Source organism: Tamandua tetradactyla, chromosome 25, assembly GCF_023851605.1.
Source record: "Tamandua tetradactyla isolate mTamTet1 chromosome 25, mTamTet1.pri, whole genome shotgun sequence".
Lineage (NCBI taxonomy): Eukaryota > Metazoa > Chordata > Mammalia > Pilosa > Myrmecophagidae > Tamandua > Tamandua tetradactyla.
The window spans coordinates 42,779,134-42,796,639 of record NC_135351.1 but is presented as its reverse complement, the minus strand read 5'-3'; the positions used below and the strand labels follow the sequence as shown (position 1 = coordinate 42,796,639).

General features: G+C 56.4%; 1 protein-coding gene across 4 annotated transcripts in view; it reads right to left on the bottom strand.

Annotated features, from left to right (window-relative positions):
- The window catches only part of AIG1 (androgen induced 1), a 202,173-nt gene that overhangs the window by 81,124 nt on the left and 103,543 nt on the right, over positions 1 to 17,506 (bottom strand). The window contains exons 4-5 of one of the 4 annotated variants that reach the window (XM_077143352.1): positions 13,593 to 13,707; positions 13,202 to 13,504 (exon numbers count right to left, since the gene is read on the bottom strand). The exons of 2 other annotated variants lie outside the window; for them this stretch is intronic. In XM_077143352.1, the coding sequence (XP_076999467.1) occupies positions 13,636 to 13,707 (72 nt within the window). In that variant the 3' untranslated portion in view covers positions 13,202 to 13,504; positions 13,593 to 13,635. Of the gene's footprint in view, positions 1 to 13,201; positions 13,505 to 13,592; positions 13,708 to 17,506 lie in introns of those variants that run through there. One more of the 4 variants, XM_077143353.1, reaches the window with a different exon arrangement.

The following is a 17,506-nucleotide window of genomic DNA, read 5'->3' as shown; positions in this document are numbered from 1 at the left end:
ACTGAAACCATGCAGTGTGCAGCCTCAGCCTTACAATGCCCTCTTGGTGCAGCCATGCAGGCTCCCTGAGGGACATTCTTAGGTTTGGTGCGGAGTGACAGCTCGGAGAGCTGCCTGGAGGAGGTGGCCCCAGCCCCAGCTGGGCTACAGGCTGGTCTCTCCCTCACCCTCACAGGCCCCATCCCAGCGCAGAGCTTGTTCTCCCCTCCAAGGTCTGGGTGGGAGGTCATGGGGGGTGTTGGGGTGAAGAGAAGGGGCTCCAGCCTGGGCTTACACCCCAGCTCCAGCCCTAACCTGCCCTGAAACCTTAGACAAGTCACGTGAGGGGCACAAAGCCTCCCTCTCCTGTCTATAAAATAGGACTTATCAACCCTTCCCCATAGGCAGAACTAAATAAGTGAAAATGCACAAAGCACTGAATGAATATTTGTTGTTGAGTGAGGCAGCAGGAAGCTAACAAAGACAGGTTTGAAAGTCTGTCTGCCAACCACCAAATGAAGAAGAAAAGCACATAAATCAACTTGGCTTCTACCTCTGGGGAGCACAGACACTTGTGATGTACCATTCGGGGAAAGCTGCGTGCCCACATCTCCAGGCAGTGGGCACCGGAAGGCTGCACAGCGATTTCACTGCACAGTAAACATGAGCTCAGCCTCTCTGCTGTGTCCAATTTTCCCCCTATCTTTACTGCAGTAGGATAATTTCATTTTTATTGTCTTCTGATAGACACTGATTTATGGCACTAGGTGAATCAACGGAAAAGGGACTTGACAGCATTCCGTGACTGTGCAACGCGACCGCTCTCCAATGCAAAAGCCGCTTCTCCCCATGCCTTCACCTGCGTCCACATGCAGAAGGAAGGAGTGCTAACCTGCTTTGCAGCTGACTCTGAAACTCGGTTGGGCACTACCTGGGCTGTCCCCCGCCCCAGGTCCCTAGCCCCTGCTGCCTTTCACCAATACTTGGTTGTTTCCCGCATGCAAATCATGTGGGTCTTGAGTGATTCATACGTGAATGGCATGTTATTCACTGGAGCCCCGACAGGCACTTAGCAGCACCGGTGCCCTGTGTGCAGCTCCCGAACGGGGCACGGCAGTGAAGGGGACTGGCATGGCCCTGCCCTCCCAAGGAGTCATTCTCCAGGACAAAGGGAGCTGGCACAAAACGAAACAGACACATGACCTTAGGCAAAGGACATCAGCAGCAGGCAGGTATCACTTTCCTCTGACTTAAAATAAACCAGTGTACTATCTTAAATTTCATGGTTTGGGCCTGCAATGGGGCTCACCGGGCTAAACATAGGGTGTTGGCAGGACTGGCTCCTCTCTGGAGGCCCTAGAGAAGGACCTGTTTTCCTGCTTCTATAGGCTACCTGTGCCAGGTGGCTCGGGGCCAGCAGAGGAGGCCGGGGCTCTTCTCACACTGCACCACTCTGACCCTCTGCCTCCTCTTCCCCCTTTTAGGGACCTTTGTGATGACACTGTGTCCCTTGGGCTAACCCAGGATGAGCTCCTTATCAGCTGACAGACAAGCTTTCCCCTCCCCTGCCTTGCCTGTAACCTCCCACACTCCAAGCTTTGGGGATGAGGAGGTGGGCTTCAGAAGGGGAGGCACTCCTCTGCTCACCATGGTGACAGGGGCTATATTTTGCGTATCCTGGTCCACAGCGACAGCAGGGATGTGCATTAACCCAATGCTTGGTGAGCGGGCCACAGTTGAACACATTTGTTCCTTGTTTAAGGGTCACGGCAAGAGCCAGACTTTATTATTGGAGAAATGGTGAGGGGTGAGGTGGCTTCTGCCAAACCTGTGGGCTCAGCTATCTGTCCCCATGCAGGACACCAGGGGCCCTGCATGGTGGCATGAGAGGAGAGGCCCACTCTGCATTGCTGTAGCTTCTCCAGCCCCATCACTGGTGGGAGCCCCAGCGGCCTCTCTCCCTGACCCGGCTGTCTGTGGCAGCCTCTCCCTGCTTTTCCCACAGAGCTCTCCCACCTCAATTTCAGTCTGCTGCAGCAATTTTCCTGAATTATAAATGGAGATTTTTTTTCCCCAGTATCCTAAGAGATCATTTTGCAGATAAGGTATCTGATGTTTAGAATAGCTGGGGAAAATACCTAAAATGGCTTGGAGTGGCTTTTTAATGGGTAAAGTGAGAGATCAGAGAGTTGTATGGGGTTGCTTTTATGGAGTAGGAATATGGTGAGGTTAATTTTTAATTTCTGCAGCATTGTTCAAGTTTATGATGCTGCTATTTTGCTGTATGTAACTTAAACATAAAACCTTCCTCTCCATTAAATTACAGCCTCCATTTCTCCAAAACATCTCATAAGAATAAGCCTTGACTGTCTAAGGGGACCGATGACCACTGGCCCATCTGGCTCAGTTCTGTAACATGGCTGCCTGCAGGGCCACTGCCCCTCTCACATCTGTTTCCATCCGGTGGACGCTGCTCCCCACACAAGCGGAGGGGAGGCCGGGGCTTCTGTTCAGACCTCTGCATGAGGTCTGGGGCCAGGAGTCACTGCACTAGATCATTTAATAATGATTTTGCTTGCAATGCAGTAGAAAAAAAAATCTTATTTCCTAGCTAGCTTGTACCTGTGCAATGGAGCATGAACCAGGCCCACCAGAGAAGTTTGGACTCAGTGTCTTAGAGAAAATGGGGAATGCAGAGTGCCGAGCCGCATTTGAGCATTTGAGACGGCCAGCCCTACTCATGTGAAGACAAAAGCTCTGCTGTGCATTCCTTAGCGAGCTTTCCCCACATAACTGTCTGGTCTCATTTCATGTTGAGTCAGGTCTAATTAGCAATTACCCTGCACGCAGACATTTTCACTTCACCATAAAAACAGCCATGGAAATCTTAGACCTAAATGATACTAAGGCACATTTGAAATAGCATAAATCAAAGAGACGGCTCTACTGAAGTTCTGAGCGGGGAGCTTCTGGGGAAAATGAATATGTAAGATGATGTCAGGTTCATGCAGAGGAAAATGAGCCGTGGAAAACTGGGAGCTTAATTCTGTTTCTTCTTGAAATTTTCCTTAAGCCCACCCTAAGGACTAAATATCTGCACAAAGTCACTTATTTTACATTCTACTCCCATTTGAACAGGTAACAAAAACAAGACTTGGGAATTCGGGAGCAGCAGCCTCCATGTGTGGGGCTCAGAGAGTGTGTCTCAGTTTCTCACCCGCCGAGACCCAGACTCACCACAGTCCCGAGACAGGGGTCGAGCTCGGCACAGGGCATCCAAAGCACGTTGGATGGATGTGTGTGTAAATGTGTGTGAGTGCGTGTGTGTCTCTGTTGTTCTAATGGGTATAGGAAATCTAAGTTGAAACCTAGTTCCCCACAGCTGTGCTGTTCATTCAGATACCCGTTTTTGGTGAACATCGCTTCTATGGGGTCTCAGCTTGCTGCCATGGAAGCAAGGACACTAGCAGAAATAACAGCGGGGCAGCCAACCTTCAGGGAGTTTTTTTAATGGAGAGGAAAATTCTAAAACTAAAAATATACATTTTGTTATTTGCAACTATGGGAATACAAACCGCAGAGAAACATGAGGGGCTGGACAGCAGGGACCCGGGAGGGCCGCTCCTCGGTGGTTTTTGTGTAAAGGGCGGTCAAGGGATGGGGTCAAGGTCTTAGGTCCTTGCAACTGGGGTGAGACTTTATTTGGGACACCCCCTTCACACACACACACACACACACACACACAGAGACTCGTGCCCAACCTTAATCGGCAACTATCTTGACGGGCATTCATTTCACAGAGGCCACTGCAAAATGCCCAGACCTAAGAGTCTCCAAATCTTGGAGAAATAACCTTTTCTTTTTCTCATCCCTACATACCCACACCAGTTGCCGTTGAACTTTTGGAGGCGTATTGTCAAGATGAGTGGAGAAGCTCATTTCACTGACTGGCACTGCTAGCAGAGGCCGTGACATGGTTTTCTGCACGCTTGAACCTAAAGCTCTTACGATGCCAGCTGCAAATTATTTACTTGAAAATGCTGACTCATAAAACTTGGTTACAGAACATTTCTCTTGCCATTAAGGAGCTGTCTACTTTTTTGTTTGCTTGTTTGTTTTGTATCTTTTGCTTCCCAGACTAAATGGCTTACACTACAAGAGCAAACACTTGCCTGTGTTCTCTTATAAAACAGATACTGAATGAAAGCAGAAGAGACCAAAGCAGCCCGGAGCCTGGACCAGGTGGCCTGAGTCGCGCCCAGCCCTTGGCAGGCTGGCGGTCACACCTGTGTGGATAGAGTCACTCGCGCTGAACCAAGGACACTTTTATTCTGCTAAATTTTACATCAGTTAATTGATAGAGCAAACTGTTATTCAAGATATCTGTAATGGGGAGACTAGGATAGCTAAAGATTAAAAACTGCCTTGAAAAGGGAATGAAAATGTTGTTGCTTAAAACAGATCCCCAAGGGCTGCTGGGCAGCGTGGCGTTGGCGCCGTGGGTGGACGTCACCCACCAGCTGTTCAGACATGCAGCTCTGGGCCACCATGCCATCTGCCCCTGGGGTCACCTTCGCTGTGTTTGCACCTGGCAGCGCAGCTTGCAAAGGCTGGGATTTAAAAAGGGAAAGGGGAGTCTGGGCAGCACAGTCATGATGCTTGAGTTCTTTAGAAACACAGAGTCGGTAAATGAACAGACAGAGGTGACTCCCAGTGAGTTAGGGAAATGGATTACGGAACCATTACACTGCGTTTTCCTTGCCAAGTCCATCAAAAGTTGGACTCCTGCTCAAGCCCCTTAGCTGTCCATAAATCCCCCATCGTTGATGCTCTTTTTTTTTTTTTGTTCCCTAATCTGTATTTTATTAAAAATTTAGCTCAGGGAACTCTCTGCTGCTGGCTGAAAGAATGTATGCCCACCCTGGGGGTGGTAAGAGCACATTAATGCAGTATTAAATTAATCAGCAGCACCTAGGTACATAGTATTTTAAAAAGAAAACAACCAAAAAATCCACATGTGCTGTTTGGGCAAGTGAGATCTGGACTTGGCAACATATCACACTCCAAATCCAGCTCTCCTGAACCGAAGCCAATACTGCACTTTACAAAAACAGAAAACACTGACTGAGCAAAGGTATCCTACTTTTGCAGCCATCACGAACCGCTGGAATATACAATGTGAAAGGAATGAGACTGTGTCAAAGAGAAACTCTAATTAATGAGCAAGATAACAGAGATACTTCTCAAAAGGCTACAGAAATTCAACATGTGCCCAGGGGCCAGGCCCTGGGGGTGGGACAGCGGAACGGATGCCCTTGGGGGTCCCACTTCCTCTCCCAAGGGGCTGGGAGCATCCCCGGGCTCATCTGCGGAAAGCAGATTCCAGGCTCTGCTCCTGGGGTCTCCTGCACGACTGGTCTGCTCGTCCTGTCAAAGAGGCCATTTCCAAGGGGGCCAGGTCCCTGTCCACTGCCCAGGACAGCCCGGGTTTGTCCTGCAGCAGCAGCTCCACAAGGGGCACTGGGCATCTCACCAGGGGACTTGGACACAAGTTAGTGAGGACATTTTACCAGGACAGACAATTGGAAGCAAATGTGTGTGGGGGAGGGCACGATTTCCCTCCCCTTAGACCCCGCGGAGAACTTGCACCCTCTGAGATGACTCCCTCCATGTCCCCTCTCTTCGCCTCCCGCCCCTTTCCGTGCCCCTGGCTCTCGCTTTGCTTTTGTCTTGGCGCCAGCCGAGGCCTCCACCTTGCTCGGGCCCTCTCTCTACTTCTGCTCTCCCTTTGGACTCCCCACACTGATCAGGACCCTCGCATGCCGATCGCCCCTCTGGGAGGTTAAAGACCACCCAAATTCCTTGCTACCCCTCCCCGGGTTCCCCTTGAGCCCGGGCCTTTGACCTCTTGGCCAGCAGAGGGCAGTGGGTGAGACGTGCTGGCTTCTGAGCACCTGACAATGATGCCCAGTTTTCCTGCAAGACGTCCCTGGGAGCCATGGACTGCCACTGGATGTCCCAAAACCGCCAGGCTGGAGACCACCCAAAGGTGCCCCAGCCAAGGTCCCTGCTGAAAACAGCAAGGCGTGAGAGCCCGCCCACCCAATGCCACGCCAACATGGGGGCAGAGGCGGCAACTACAGAGCCTGGCCGGGCTTCCCGACCTACAAATCCAACCCGGAGCAGAAGTTGTGGGCAGTGTGTTATGCAGCGACAGATACCTGGCAGAGGGCTGTTTTACTTGTAGCTTTCTTTAACCAATTGCTTTCTTCCTGCTTACAAATCTGCTCAGTTCCTCCCAGTATTAAAATACAATTGCCCTTCTGTCCTGCCAAGCCGTCGCGTCCCCTCTGCCTTCCTCAGTGGCGACCATCTCTGGGGCTAGGCCATCAGTTCTCCCTCCCTTCCTTCCCCGCAGCACATGGCAATCTGGCGTTCATAGCCTCCATCCTAAAATGACCAGTTCCCAAGCTGGAAGGGGCCTTCGAGGCCCAAACACCCAGGCCTGGGTCATCTGTCCAACACGCTCAGCAGAACCTGTCCTTAGCGGGGCCACTGGGCCGCCTGGGACACCCGTTCTCTCCGTGCACCTGAGGCTGGGGACAGGCCTTCAGACTCTGCGGGGAATTCTGCCTCTTTCAAGCTCCCCTCCTGGCCCTGGCTCTCTGGCTTCTAATTGTACAGAAAAAGCCAAATCTCTGCCCTTTGTAGCACCTGCAGTAGTCCAGGTAAGAGACGAGTTGGTGGTGATGGCGAAGTGGCGGGACGAGGACACACCTTGGGTTTCTTGCAGTCTAAAGCAACTGGCCCGTCCCAAAGCTGGGGGCGTCTTGAGAGGGTGTGTGGCGCTCTGTCACTCCCCATCTGTCCTGCAGCTTACCTCCGCGAGCTGGAGGAACCGAGGAGAGAGGGGGCAGACCTCCGGGGTGTGAAGTGGCCAAGCAGAGCCTGGGGTCCGAGGTGGGCTCTCACGGGCTGCTGGGCTGAATGTGGGGCGCTGCTTTCTGGGCCTGTGGCCTCGAGCAGCTCCGGGCCCGCAGCCCGCCAGGGCATCTCAGCCACGCCGTGTTTCTCCCGCCTGCCTCCTCCTTTTCCTGGGGTCGTGTCTGCGGGCTAGTCCCTCCCCCGTCCCCTTCCGCCCCCACTGCCTTTGCCCTTGACCCCGGTTCCTTTGCACAGGCCTCAGTGCACAGAGCTCACTGCGAAGCTGCAGCTGAGCCCCCTTGGGCTCCGGGGCCTGCTGACCCCTCGGGGCAGGCTTGGGGATGGGTGGTGACGCTCTCCAGGCTGCTGGGCCTTCAGGCCGCTCATGGCTAAACCCCCCTGAGGCAGGGCATCCCGGGCTGCGGGAGTCACCCAGGCCCGCGGGGTTCACCCAGGCCCCACTCGGGGATTTCACCAGATTTCACAAGGGTTTTCCACCATCGCCACCCTGGGGGAGGGCCCGAGGCTCTGCTCCACGTCCCCTGCTCACGGGGCAAGGGGCCTGCCTGCTTTCCCCACTCACCCACCCCAGTGGACGGAAACCCTCAGGCGGGGCTCCCCATACGCAAAGCAGAACTTGAGGACATTTTTTTAAGTTAGTCTCTCAAACAAACAAAAAACAAAACAAAAAAATCCTGTCTTGCCATTCAAAAGCAAAAACTAACCAGAAAAACATAAATAACAAAACAAGCAAACCAACCCTAACCGTCCTTCAGGAGCTTCATGCCCATTTTAAAGGTCTGCAGCCAAGAACCTGCCTGTGTTCAGCAATTAGCCTCCCCCATGCCAAAGCCTCCGCCCAGAGGTAACGAGGGTTACCAAGGTGGAAAAAGCAACCGGTGAGAATTTACAAAGGAGACATTTACAAATGACAGCACAGGAACGAGGGAAAGCGATTCAGAGGGGTCCCCGTGCACCCTGGTGCAAGCGAGTGCCGGCTCTGCAGGGGTGGGCTGGCCAGGGAGCTCCGCAGCCTCCTGTGCCTCAGTTTCCAGCCCCCAGGCGGCGGGTGTCGAGCGGGCTGGGCGTGGGGACATGGGCCGCCAGCTGCTCTGGTTGTGCCCGCATGGGAGAAGGTGGCGGGGCCATCCTAGGGGTCAGGATCCTCCCGAGGCGGACCCAGAGGCCAGGGCTCCTTCCTCGGAGCGTGTGAGCCCCCCACTCATGGGGGGTAAAAGGTGAGTCTGCTCCGTCTACCTCTCCAGACCTGGTGAGGGGGAAGGAGAGGATGCCCAGTCCCTTGTCGCAGAGGTGCTGGACAGAGCAAAGGGCAGCCTGGTGGAGGGAAGGGCAGGGTCCAGGTGGGAGCCCCCAGGGCTCTCCCAGGTGATTTATGAGGTCCCCTCTACTTACAAGGCCAGGGTACCCCACTCCGAGGGCTTGGCTGTCCAGGGCTAAGCCACCTAATCCATTAAAAATACTGGTTCAGAGCCAATCACAAATGCAAATGCAAAGCTGTCCTGGAGCCAAAATCACACTGCTGCGGGATAAGCAAACCACCAGAAGGCTTTAGTTCTAAGGCCGAGACCCTGTGGGGTTGGCTGGGCCTAAGGGGAGCATTTCACAATGAAGCCGTGTTTGCTTGCTTCCCAGCCAGGTTGTCCAAGGGACCCTTTGCAAACTAAATGGCAACCTGGCTGGCTTGAGCAGAAAGAGAGCTGGGGGGCCCTTCACTGAAGGGCGGCAGGTTTGGGAGGGAGGTGGGGGCCAGACTTTGGGTTTGGGGCATGATAGGTACGAAATGCCTGCAGGTGGAGACGTTAACTGGGCCCAAAGCTCAGACGGATGAGATATGGGCACCCTGCTGGCCCATGCTGGGTGAAGCCCAGGACGGGTGGCGACCCCTCCAGGAGAGAGAGGAGACGAGCCCAGCCCGGGCCCGGGCCGCGGGTGCCAGCGCTCCCCGGGAGAACAGCTGGCGCAGAAACCAGACAAGGAGCAGCCGGAGAAGACCGAGGCCAAGGCGAGGCGTCCCCGAGGACGGGCTGGAGCCCACTCCAGGCGGGCTCAGAGATTCATATCTGGGGGGAGGGCAGCAGGACCCACGGGCCGGGCCCCCGGAAGCCCCGGCAGGCTCGGCTTCAGGAGGGTGTGGACGCGGGAGTGGGTCGGAGTGACGGGAGGGTACAGGCTCTGCAGACAGCCCTTTGGAGAAGCTCGGCCGGAGAGGAGGGCTCGGGGTGAGCGAACGGGGCAGGGGGGCTGTGAGCTCAGTGGGGTGGGGCGGAGAACCTCTCACACCAGTGTCAGCACAGGCATCGCCTTTTCCACAGGCTGCTGTGACATCACGCTGTATGAGACCAGCCTGTACAAAAATCTCTGCCTCCTGCCACAGCTTCCGTGGTCATCCGTGGGCAGCTGCCTGCTCACACCACTCCCAGCCAGGGGACCGGCAGCTCACCTTGGGTCTTCCCAGGAGCCACGATTTCTCCACTCAGGTTCCCTCTACTCCCTGCTTTGAATGGGATGGCCAGTCTCCCAGCTCCTCAGGCTCAAAACTCCATCCCGCTTCCTGCCCCAGCTGTGCAGCCCTGCACTGTCTTGTGAAACCCACCCCTGTACCTCAGGCTGCAGCCAGGGGAACCCTCTCCACCCCTGCACTGACTGTGCCACCCTCGTCAGCTGTCTTTCTCTGACCTGGTTGCACCCAACTGCCCATCACGATCATGATAACACATCCGCCTCTAACATGGCGTCCTGTGCTCACAGCCCTTCCAGCCTCCGGGGCTCGTGAATTAATAGACGATATCACATGCGTCTCCACTCCACGCTTGGCCCACCAACCCACCCCTTCAATCTCGCCACAGCTGGGCCCACATTCTTTGCAGGGGACCCGGCAATCACTGGAGTTTTCCCAATGGCCACATCACCGCGCTTGCAGCTTTAACAAGCTTGGGTGGAGAACATACATATTAACCAACCAACGAAACAGAAAAACCCACTATGGCTCTATCATGCTTTTAATCGAATTTCTAGTTTAATTTCCCCATCGCAATAGAGTGATGACGGTGGCCAACTCTTGTCAATCGCCAGGTGGGGAGTGATTTATGTGCCTTATCCGACTTCCCAGTGTCAGGTCCAGAGGTTGGGCTGTATGATTTCTATCTAAGAGGGAAAGAAAGCAAAACCACACACAAATGCATACAGACACCACTCACTTGCCCTGGAGTGTCACAGTGTGAATCTGAACTTGCTTTTGTCTGGCCCCAAAGTTGCAAGGACACAACTCTCTTGAGAAGTGGTACAGGGACATGGAGAGCTTTCCCACATTAGTGCTCCTTGGCTCCTGAAGTGCACAGCAGTCCCACTGCCCCCCAGGACCCTTGAGCGGGCTGATGCTGATGGCCTGTGTCCCCCAGGACCCCCGTGTGGGCTGGTGGTGATGGCCTGTGTCCCCCAGGATCCCTGTGTGGGCTGGCGGTGATGGCCTGTGTCCCCCAGTATCCCTGTGTGGGCTGGCGGTGATGGCCTGTGTCCCCCAGGACACTTGTGTGGGCTGGCGGTGATGGCCTGTGTCCCCCAGGATCCCCGTGTGGGCTGGCGGTGATGGCCTGTGTCCCCCAGGATCCCTGTGCAGGCTGGCGGTGATGGCCCGTGTCCCCCAGGACCCCTGTGTGGGCTGGCGGTGATGGCCTGTGTCCCCCAGGACACTTGTGTGGGCTGGCGGTGATGGCCTGTGTCCCCAGGATCCCCGTGCAGGCTGGCGGTGATGGCCCGTGTCCCCCAGGATCCCCGTGTGGGCTGGCGGTGATGGCCTGTGTCCCCCAGGACACTTGTGTGGGCTGGCGGTGATGGCCTGTGTCCCCAGGATCCCCGTGCAGGCTGGCAGTGATGGCCTGTGTCCCCCAGGATCCCCGTGCAGGCTGGTGGTGATGGCCTGTGTCCCCCAGGACCCCCGTGCGGGCTGGTAGTGATGGCCTGTGTCCCCCAGGATCCCTGTGCGGGCTGACAGTGATGGCCTGTGTCCCCCAGGATCCCTGTGTGGGCTGGCGGTGATGGCCTGTGTCCCCCAGGATCCCCATGCGGGCTGGCGGTGATGGCCTGTGTCCCCCAGGATCCCTGTACAGGCTGGCGGTGATGGCCTGTGCCCCCAGGATCCCTGTACAGGCTGGCGGTGATGGCCTGTGCCCCCAGGATCTCTGCAGGGGCCGGTGGTGACAGCTCATGCCCAGCAGGTACCTCTCTGGTGGCACTTTCCACACTGACCCTTGGCCAGACCCTGTTCCTGGCTGGTTCCCCACCCCAGCTCTTGCCAACCGCCTCCACCCGTGGGTGCTTCTGCCGCTGAGGCCCAGGGATCCTCACCGGGCCTTCCAGTCCTGCTCTCCACACAGCTGCTTCCCCTGCCCTCCATTCACTCAGAGACAGGCCCACCTACCGGGTCAGCCTACCGTGGCCAGCGCCTCATCTAAATCATGTCCTAAGCCCCACACGGCCAGACACAGCAGGCACCAACCAAAGCTTTGCTTAAATTGACTCTTCAGATGAAAACGAGGTTTTCCAGTTGTATGCATGCAGACTGGAATATTCTCTGGAAGCCCTGTTAAACAGGAGGACAGAAATGAGCCCATGCGCACAGCAAGCTGCACAGCCCATGACTGCTTCTGAGTCCCATCAGCATGCCCGTTGCAAGTGGCAAGGAGAAAGGGTGGCAGTGTGCTTGCGGCCCGGCGTCTCATGTCCCCTCCTGCAGAACGGAAGGGCTGGCTGGGCCAGGGGCAGCTCCTGAGCCTCTGCACTCAGCAGGCCGGGACACCAGGTCCTGGCCAGGGGGATGTGAGCAGAGCGAGATGCGCAGTTTCTCGGTCAGGTCTTGAGTGACAGGGGAGTGTCCATCCCTCCTGACCTGCTTCCGAAAGGCCGAAGTGCAGGCGGGGCCACCAGGGCCCAGGGGCCACCCGAGGAAAGAGCAGGGGCCCAAGGGGACCCACGAAGAATGACCCGGCGACCTCCAGGCCGAGGTCCTGGCATTCTGGAATCTGTCACAACAGCTGTTCTGGCAGCCTGCCGCTCTAGGAGGCAGGAGCAAACTATGTTCGCCCTGTAAGTTGACTAGAAAGAAGTACGCTTCCTGGCATCACGGATTGTAGAAAGCTGATTGCCGATGTCTGCCGCCTTGACCTGCTGGCTTCCCATCCCGGGGCGTGGCAGTCAGTTGGCCTTCCCAAGTGGACGGCGCGGAAGGCCGCGAGAAGCTTAGCCAGCTCTGGGCCTGAGCAAACTTTTGTTTGCTGTCCCCTCACTGTGCAGCATTATTTAAACTACACAACAGTCCTACAGACCTGCAAAGTGGGAACCACAGAGCTCCTCGGCAGATTAATTAGAGGACATACATGAGGTAAGAGCTGTTGGAGAGCCAAACACCGTCCCTGCCCATGGAAGGATCTGGAAAAGGTTAATTCCCGTCCCTTTGGTTACCTGTGCACATAAGTCACAAGGCCTGAAATATCCTAAACACCTGTGTTCGCATTGCCGCCCACCGGGCTGGGGCGGGGGGTGGGGGTGGGGGGCTGGGGCAGGCCAGAGCAAGGCGAGAGGGAGACTGGACGCCAGGAGGGGAAGGGACGGAGCTTAGCTAAGTCTGGTGGCGCTGGCCACAGAGCACACGACCCACGGTAGAGGGTGGCCTGGCTGCCCCACCTCTCCCGCTGGCCTGGGGGTGTGACACCCTTGGACAAACGTCCTCGAAAGGTCCAGGAACAGGGTCTCAGAAACCCTTCTGTGGCACAAGACTCCAAGTTAGTAGAGTTTTACGAAGAATCAGTAAAACAAAACTTCCCGAACCGCCCCATGCGATGTCTGTAAGTAACAATTATTTTTAAGGGTTCTAATGTCAGAAAACCTCAATTATCATAGGGGGGAAGGACAGCTTTTTGGTTCGGGAAACATTTGCACTTTTAAGGGATTCTTAAGAGTCATCGATTTCAAGTTGCCTTTTCCTAAACACTGGAAAGCACCTGTGGCCCTCACGGCCGGTGCCAGCTGGGGAGCTGTGCGGGGACTGCACCAAGGCTGCACCCTGCCACATTCCTCAATAATGATATTTCCAGAAATAAAAGGAATTGTGCATCAATAAAGTAATGGCACTCTGCAGGTAACCATGACGACTGCTGCACATTCAATAATATTCTGTACTCCAGAAGATTTTCTTTTTCTTTATTGCCAATAAAGCAATTTCGGGAAAGTACTGAGACACGCTGACTTCTGTATACATCTGTCTCCTTCTGGGTGCTGCCCCCCGCCCCCATCACCCCGAAAACTGCGCAAGCCCACAGCCCACCCCGCACGCCCCTCTCCACGCTTCTCCAGGGCGAGTCCCATTGCATCTGCTTCTGAAGTTCACATCCCTTTTTGAATTCCCACGGGAAGACTGCTCATCTCTCACCTCACGCCCACGGCAATGCCAGAAGGCTCTGTAGGTTGAACGCAGATTCCAGAAAGAGTTCAAGAAAGAAATACCGGCTGAATCATGCTGCTTTCCATCGGATCAAATCATGCTGTTTGCTGTTTTGGTTTTCTCATTCTTGTTGATTCTGGTCTACTGGCAAATGAGGAGTCACAGATGGAAGGACTACTCGACAGCTTCCCTCCCCCTTCCACAAGGTGCAAAAGAAGTAATTGCCTCTTACCTTTCCCACCTTCTGCTCGGATTTCTCCTCACCCCCCTGTAGTTCAGCACGAGACCCACATGGCCGGGACAGCTCTGGGCAACAGCCCATGAGAGGCAGCGTGGCCACGGGCACCCTGTGGGGAGGGAGTGGGGCTCAGGAGGGGCGAGAGGGGAGGGACAGTCGGCCGACCCCAGCGCTCGTACCTGGCTGCCCTTGCTTCTGCCTCGCCTCAACTGCAAAGGGCCTTGAGCCTGGGGCTTCCTAGCCTCTCGTGCTGCAGGGGGCCCCGTCCTTCCCAGGTGGACAGCTTCTCACCATTTTCCCCTTATCTACACACACCCCATGCCGTCCTGTGGGATGGGCTGCCAGGCCCTTGCCACGCTGACCCATCTCCTTCCTGGACCGAGCTCTCCTTCCGTCCTCCCTCCCGGGCTGTGCTCGCCCTCCCTCCGTCCTCCCTCCTTCCTGGGGCAGCCACGGGCTGGGGGCATGAAACGACGGAGGTTCTGGAGGCGGGAAGCCTGAGACCACACCATGGGCAAGGCTGTGTCCCCTCCGAGAGCTCGAGGGGCCCTCCGGGACTCTCCAGGCCGCTGGGGTTTGCGGCCCTCTTGCTGTCCTCTGTCCCCTGTCTTCTCTCCTGCATCTGGCTGTGCCCCACTCTCACAGGGGCACCACAGCCCTGGAGGGACCACCCACTCCAGTGTGGCCTCCTCTTAGCCCACCACGTCTGCCGAGACCCTGTGTCCACACGAGGTGCCATTCCCAGACCTGGACCTGTCACTGGGGGACACAATTCAACCACAATACCTCCAGAGGAGTAAACCTTCCGAAATGCCAGTCTTACCCCATTTCCCCTTGGGTCCCCAAAGCAGTTTCGGGGACAGTTTTGGGGCCTCCCAGCAAGCTCCCAGATGCCCCCTGAGGTGGCACTGCCCTGTCCTTTGTCAGCAGCCCGTCAGCCTGGGCCGGCTCTGCCCGAATCACCTCTTCCAAAACGCCCACAGCTTCTTGGCTTCCCAGAAGCAAACCTAACTCAGGCTGGCCGGGGCCCTGCGCCCTCCCCACCACACCTCACCTCGCCCCGGCCTGGGCTCCTCTCCAGCTGAGCCCCTTCTTTCGGGCCCCTATGCTCAGCAGGAACAGAAGCTGCGCTCCTCACCACGCGCTGCCCCGAACGCCGGCCCTGGGCGCCCCTCCCTCCTCGGAGCACCGGCCCTGGGCGCCCCTCCCTCCTCGGAGCACCGGCTCTGGGCGCCCCTCCCTCCTCGGAGCACCGGCCCTGGGCGCCCCTCCCTCCTCGGAGCACCGGCCCTGGGCGCCTCTCCCTCCTCGGAGCACCGGCTCTGGGCGCCCCTCCCTCCTCGGAGCTGTGCTTCACGCCTCGGAAGGAGCAAGTCTGCGCCCAGCGCAGGCCCAGGAGGCGAAGGGAAGATCCGCCAGTGCACGGCCTGGGGGGCCATCCGTGCCGCCCCCACCCCTTTGGGCCACCCCTCCTGGTGACCTCGTGCAGCGACCCCTCCAAGGCCATGGAGGAGGGGACCCTGCCCCCGCCTTCTCGGCTGAGTTTGAGTTTGCCCAATGCCAGGGGGCTGCTCGGGGGCTGGGACAGCGCTTTCCCTAGGGACACTGAGGTTCCCGCAGATCGGGGGTCCCCGGGAGTCAGGGCTAGGACAAAGGAAGGCCAAGAGCATTGGGTTTCCTTCTGCATCCCTGAGCCACACGCTTCGAAGTGATCCCCACAGATTGTGGGTTAAAGACCTAAGCACACCCCGGCCCTGCCCGGTGGGGACCCCACAGGGGCCATTTGTGACAGAGCAGGGGTCAGGGTGTGGAGTGGGGTGAGGGGGCAGGGGCACCTCCTTGGGGCATTGCTTCCACCTTCCCTCCCCACCCAGGTTACTGGCCATGCCCCGAGCGGTTACTTCCCTCATCAGCCCTTCCATCCCTTTCTTCCGTCTCTTGCTGAATTACCTGGAAGAAGTTGACTGCACGTGTGTCCTTTGACTTCACTTAATTCTCTGACCCTCAGTGTCTCCCCCGACACATGGGGCTCTCCATGGGGCTGTGACAGGTAGAAAGTATGACAGCCGGTGGCACACGGGGCGGGACAGGCACTGTTGGGATCACTGTCCTTTACTTAGGGGGGACAGACGGGGGAAACGCAAGGGGCCAACCTCTGCTGGGAGGAAGCAGCACCCTATGGGGAGAGGATGCCCTCGAGCCGGCCACCCTCATCACACCAGCTGCCCGCCGCCCCGCCATGAAGGGTCAGCCCTCCCTGCTCAGCCCTGCCCTGTCCTGGAGGACACCTGAGCGCACCAAGCAGCTCAGCTCAGGCAGCGCCATCGTCCCATCACTGCATTCTCGGAGGGGGTCCTGCTTGGACACCTATCTAAAGGGTCTTGGGGGAAATCACGGAGAATGTCTCCATGGGGGTCTGCAGAGCCGACAGCAGGCAGGGCAGACAGTGGGTGGGGGGCCCGAGAGGTGCCCAGGGCAGGGGGTGGCTGAACCTCAGCACCGGGGCCCTCACCTGGGGGCCGTGAGCCCAGCAGCACCCCAGCGAGACCTGGGGTCCACCAGACAGTGTGCCGGGCGGCTTTGGGGGGCCAGGCGGGAAGCAGGCAGGCGGCTGCAGCCCCCATCCGCACCCCAGAGGGCATCACCGCTCCCCGCCCCGGCACCCGACGCCCGCTACCCCGCTCCTCAGGGGCGTCTGCTGCCCCTCCGGCTGCCCCCCGCCCGCACCCCGAGCAGGTAAAGAGCCTTCGGCGATTCTGCGATTGATCAGATTGCATTTATGCTCTTTAGCTCAAGACGTTTTCAGCAGCAGAGTCTACTATTCATCATTGCAAATGCACACCATTTCAGCTTCCAAACAGAAGGCGGCAAGCGCATGAGCCAGCCTCGACAATTAATCACCATGTCTGAAACAATGTTTCTCTGGGAAATTATGTTTTCGTTGCCAAACAACTGGCTCATTAATGAACTACTGAAACCCGAAGCCATTTGTGCTTCCAGGGCTTTCTACAGCACTCCAATCAGAGGCTACAGAAGTTTTCCTTTATAATGCCATTAAGTCAGGAACAATGTAATCTGAAGTAAAATCTTCTGGTGCTTTCCTGTCTGCCTCCCTCCCTCCTGTCCTGCCTTCCTGCCTTCCTTTCTCCTTCCTTTCTTCCTCCTCTTCCCTCCCAACCCCTTCTTTCCCCTCCCCATGTTTCCCAAATGCAGTTTTTAAAAACTCCCCTGTATTCCAAATTGCATTGGCAGAAGGAGCTCCAAAAAAGCATTAAGCCTGTGCCTCACCTCATAATCCTGCTTATAGGATTTATGGGAAAGAAATGAGGTCCAAGAAAATAAAATAAAACTTAAAAAATCCTACCGACAAGTAAAAATCCTTCCTGTAGGAAATGAAGTTGCATAAAAGATTTATATTTTATTTCATAGAACTCAGAGGAAACCCATATCCCCCGTTAACTGCCATCTCTAATTAGTTACAGACCATTTAACCCCACAAATATTTCCAAGGATCAGTGATAATCGACACACGTATTATGCCCTTAATCTCCTAAAATATGTTAAGATTAATTCATTTTTCCTAGAGTCTTGGGCTGGTGCCAGCACTTCTTCCTGCGGAGACCGAGGTGGAGAAGTAGCTGCAGCCGGCCCACCAGGGCCAGCCCGGCCCTCTGCACTTGTCCCTTCTCCCGGCCACATCCTCCGCTCACCTTCCAGTAACTCCTTTCACGGAAACCAGAAGAAGCCTGGGGGGGCAATGAATTCAGGGTTCTCAGACCTGGCCGAGCCACGTGAGGGGCTTTGCTGAAATACAGGGGGTGAGAGGGTTCCAGCAGACGGGATTCACCAAAGCTCTCAGCAGGAAGCCGAGCCAAGCAGGGGGGCCCAGCCTTGGTCCACGTCCATGG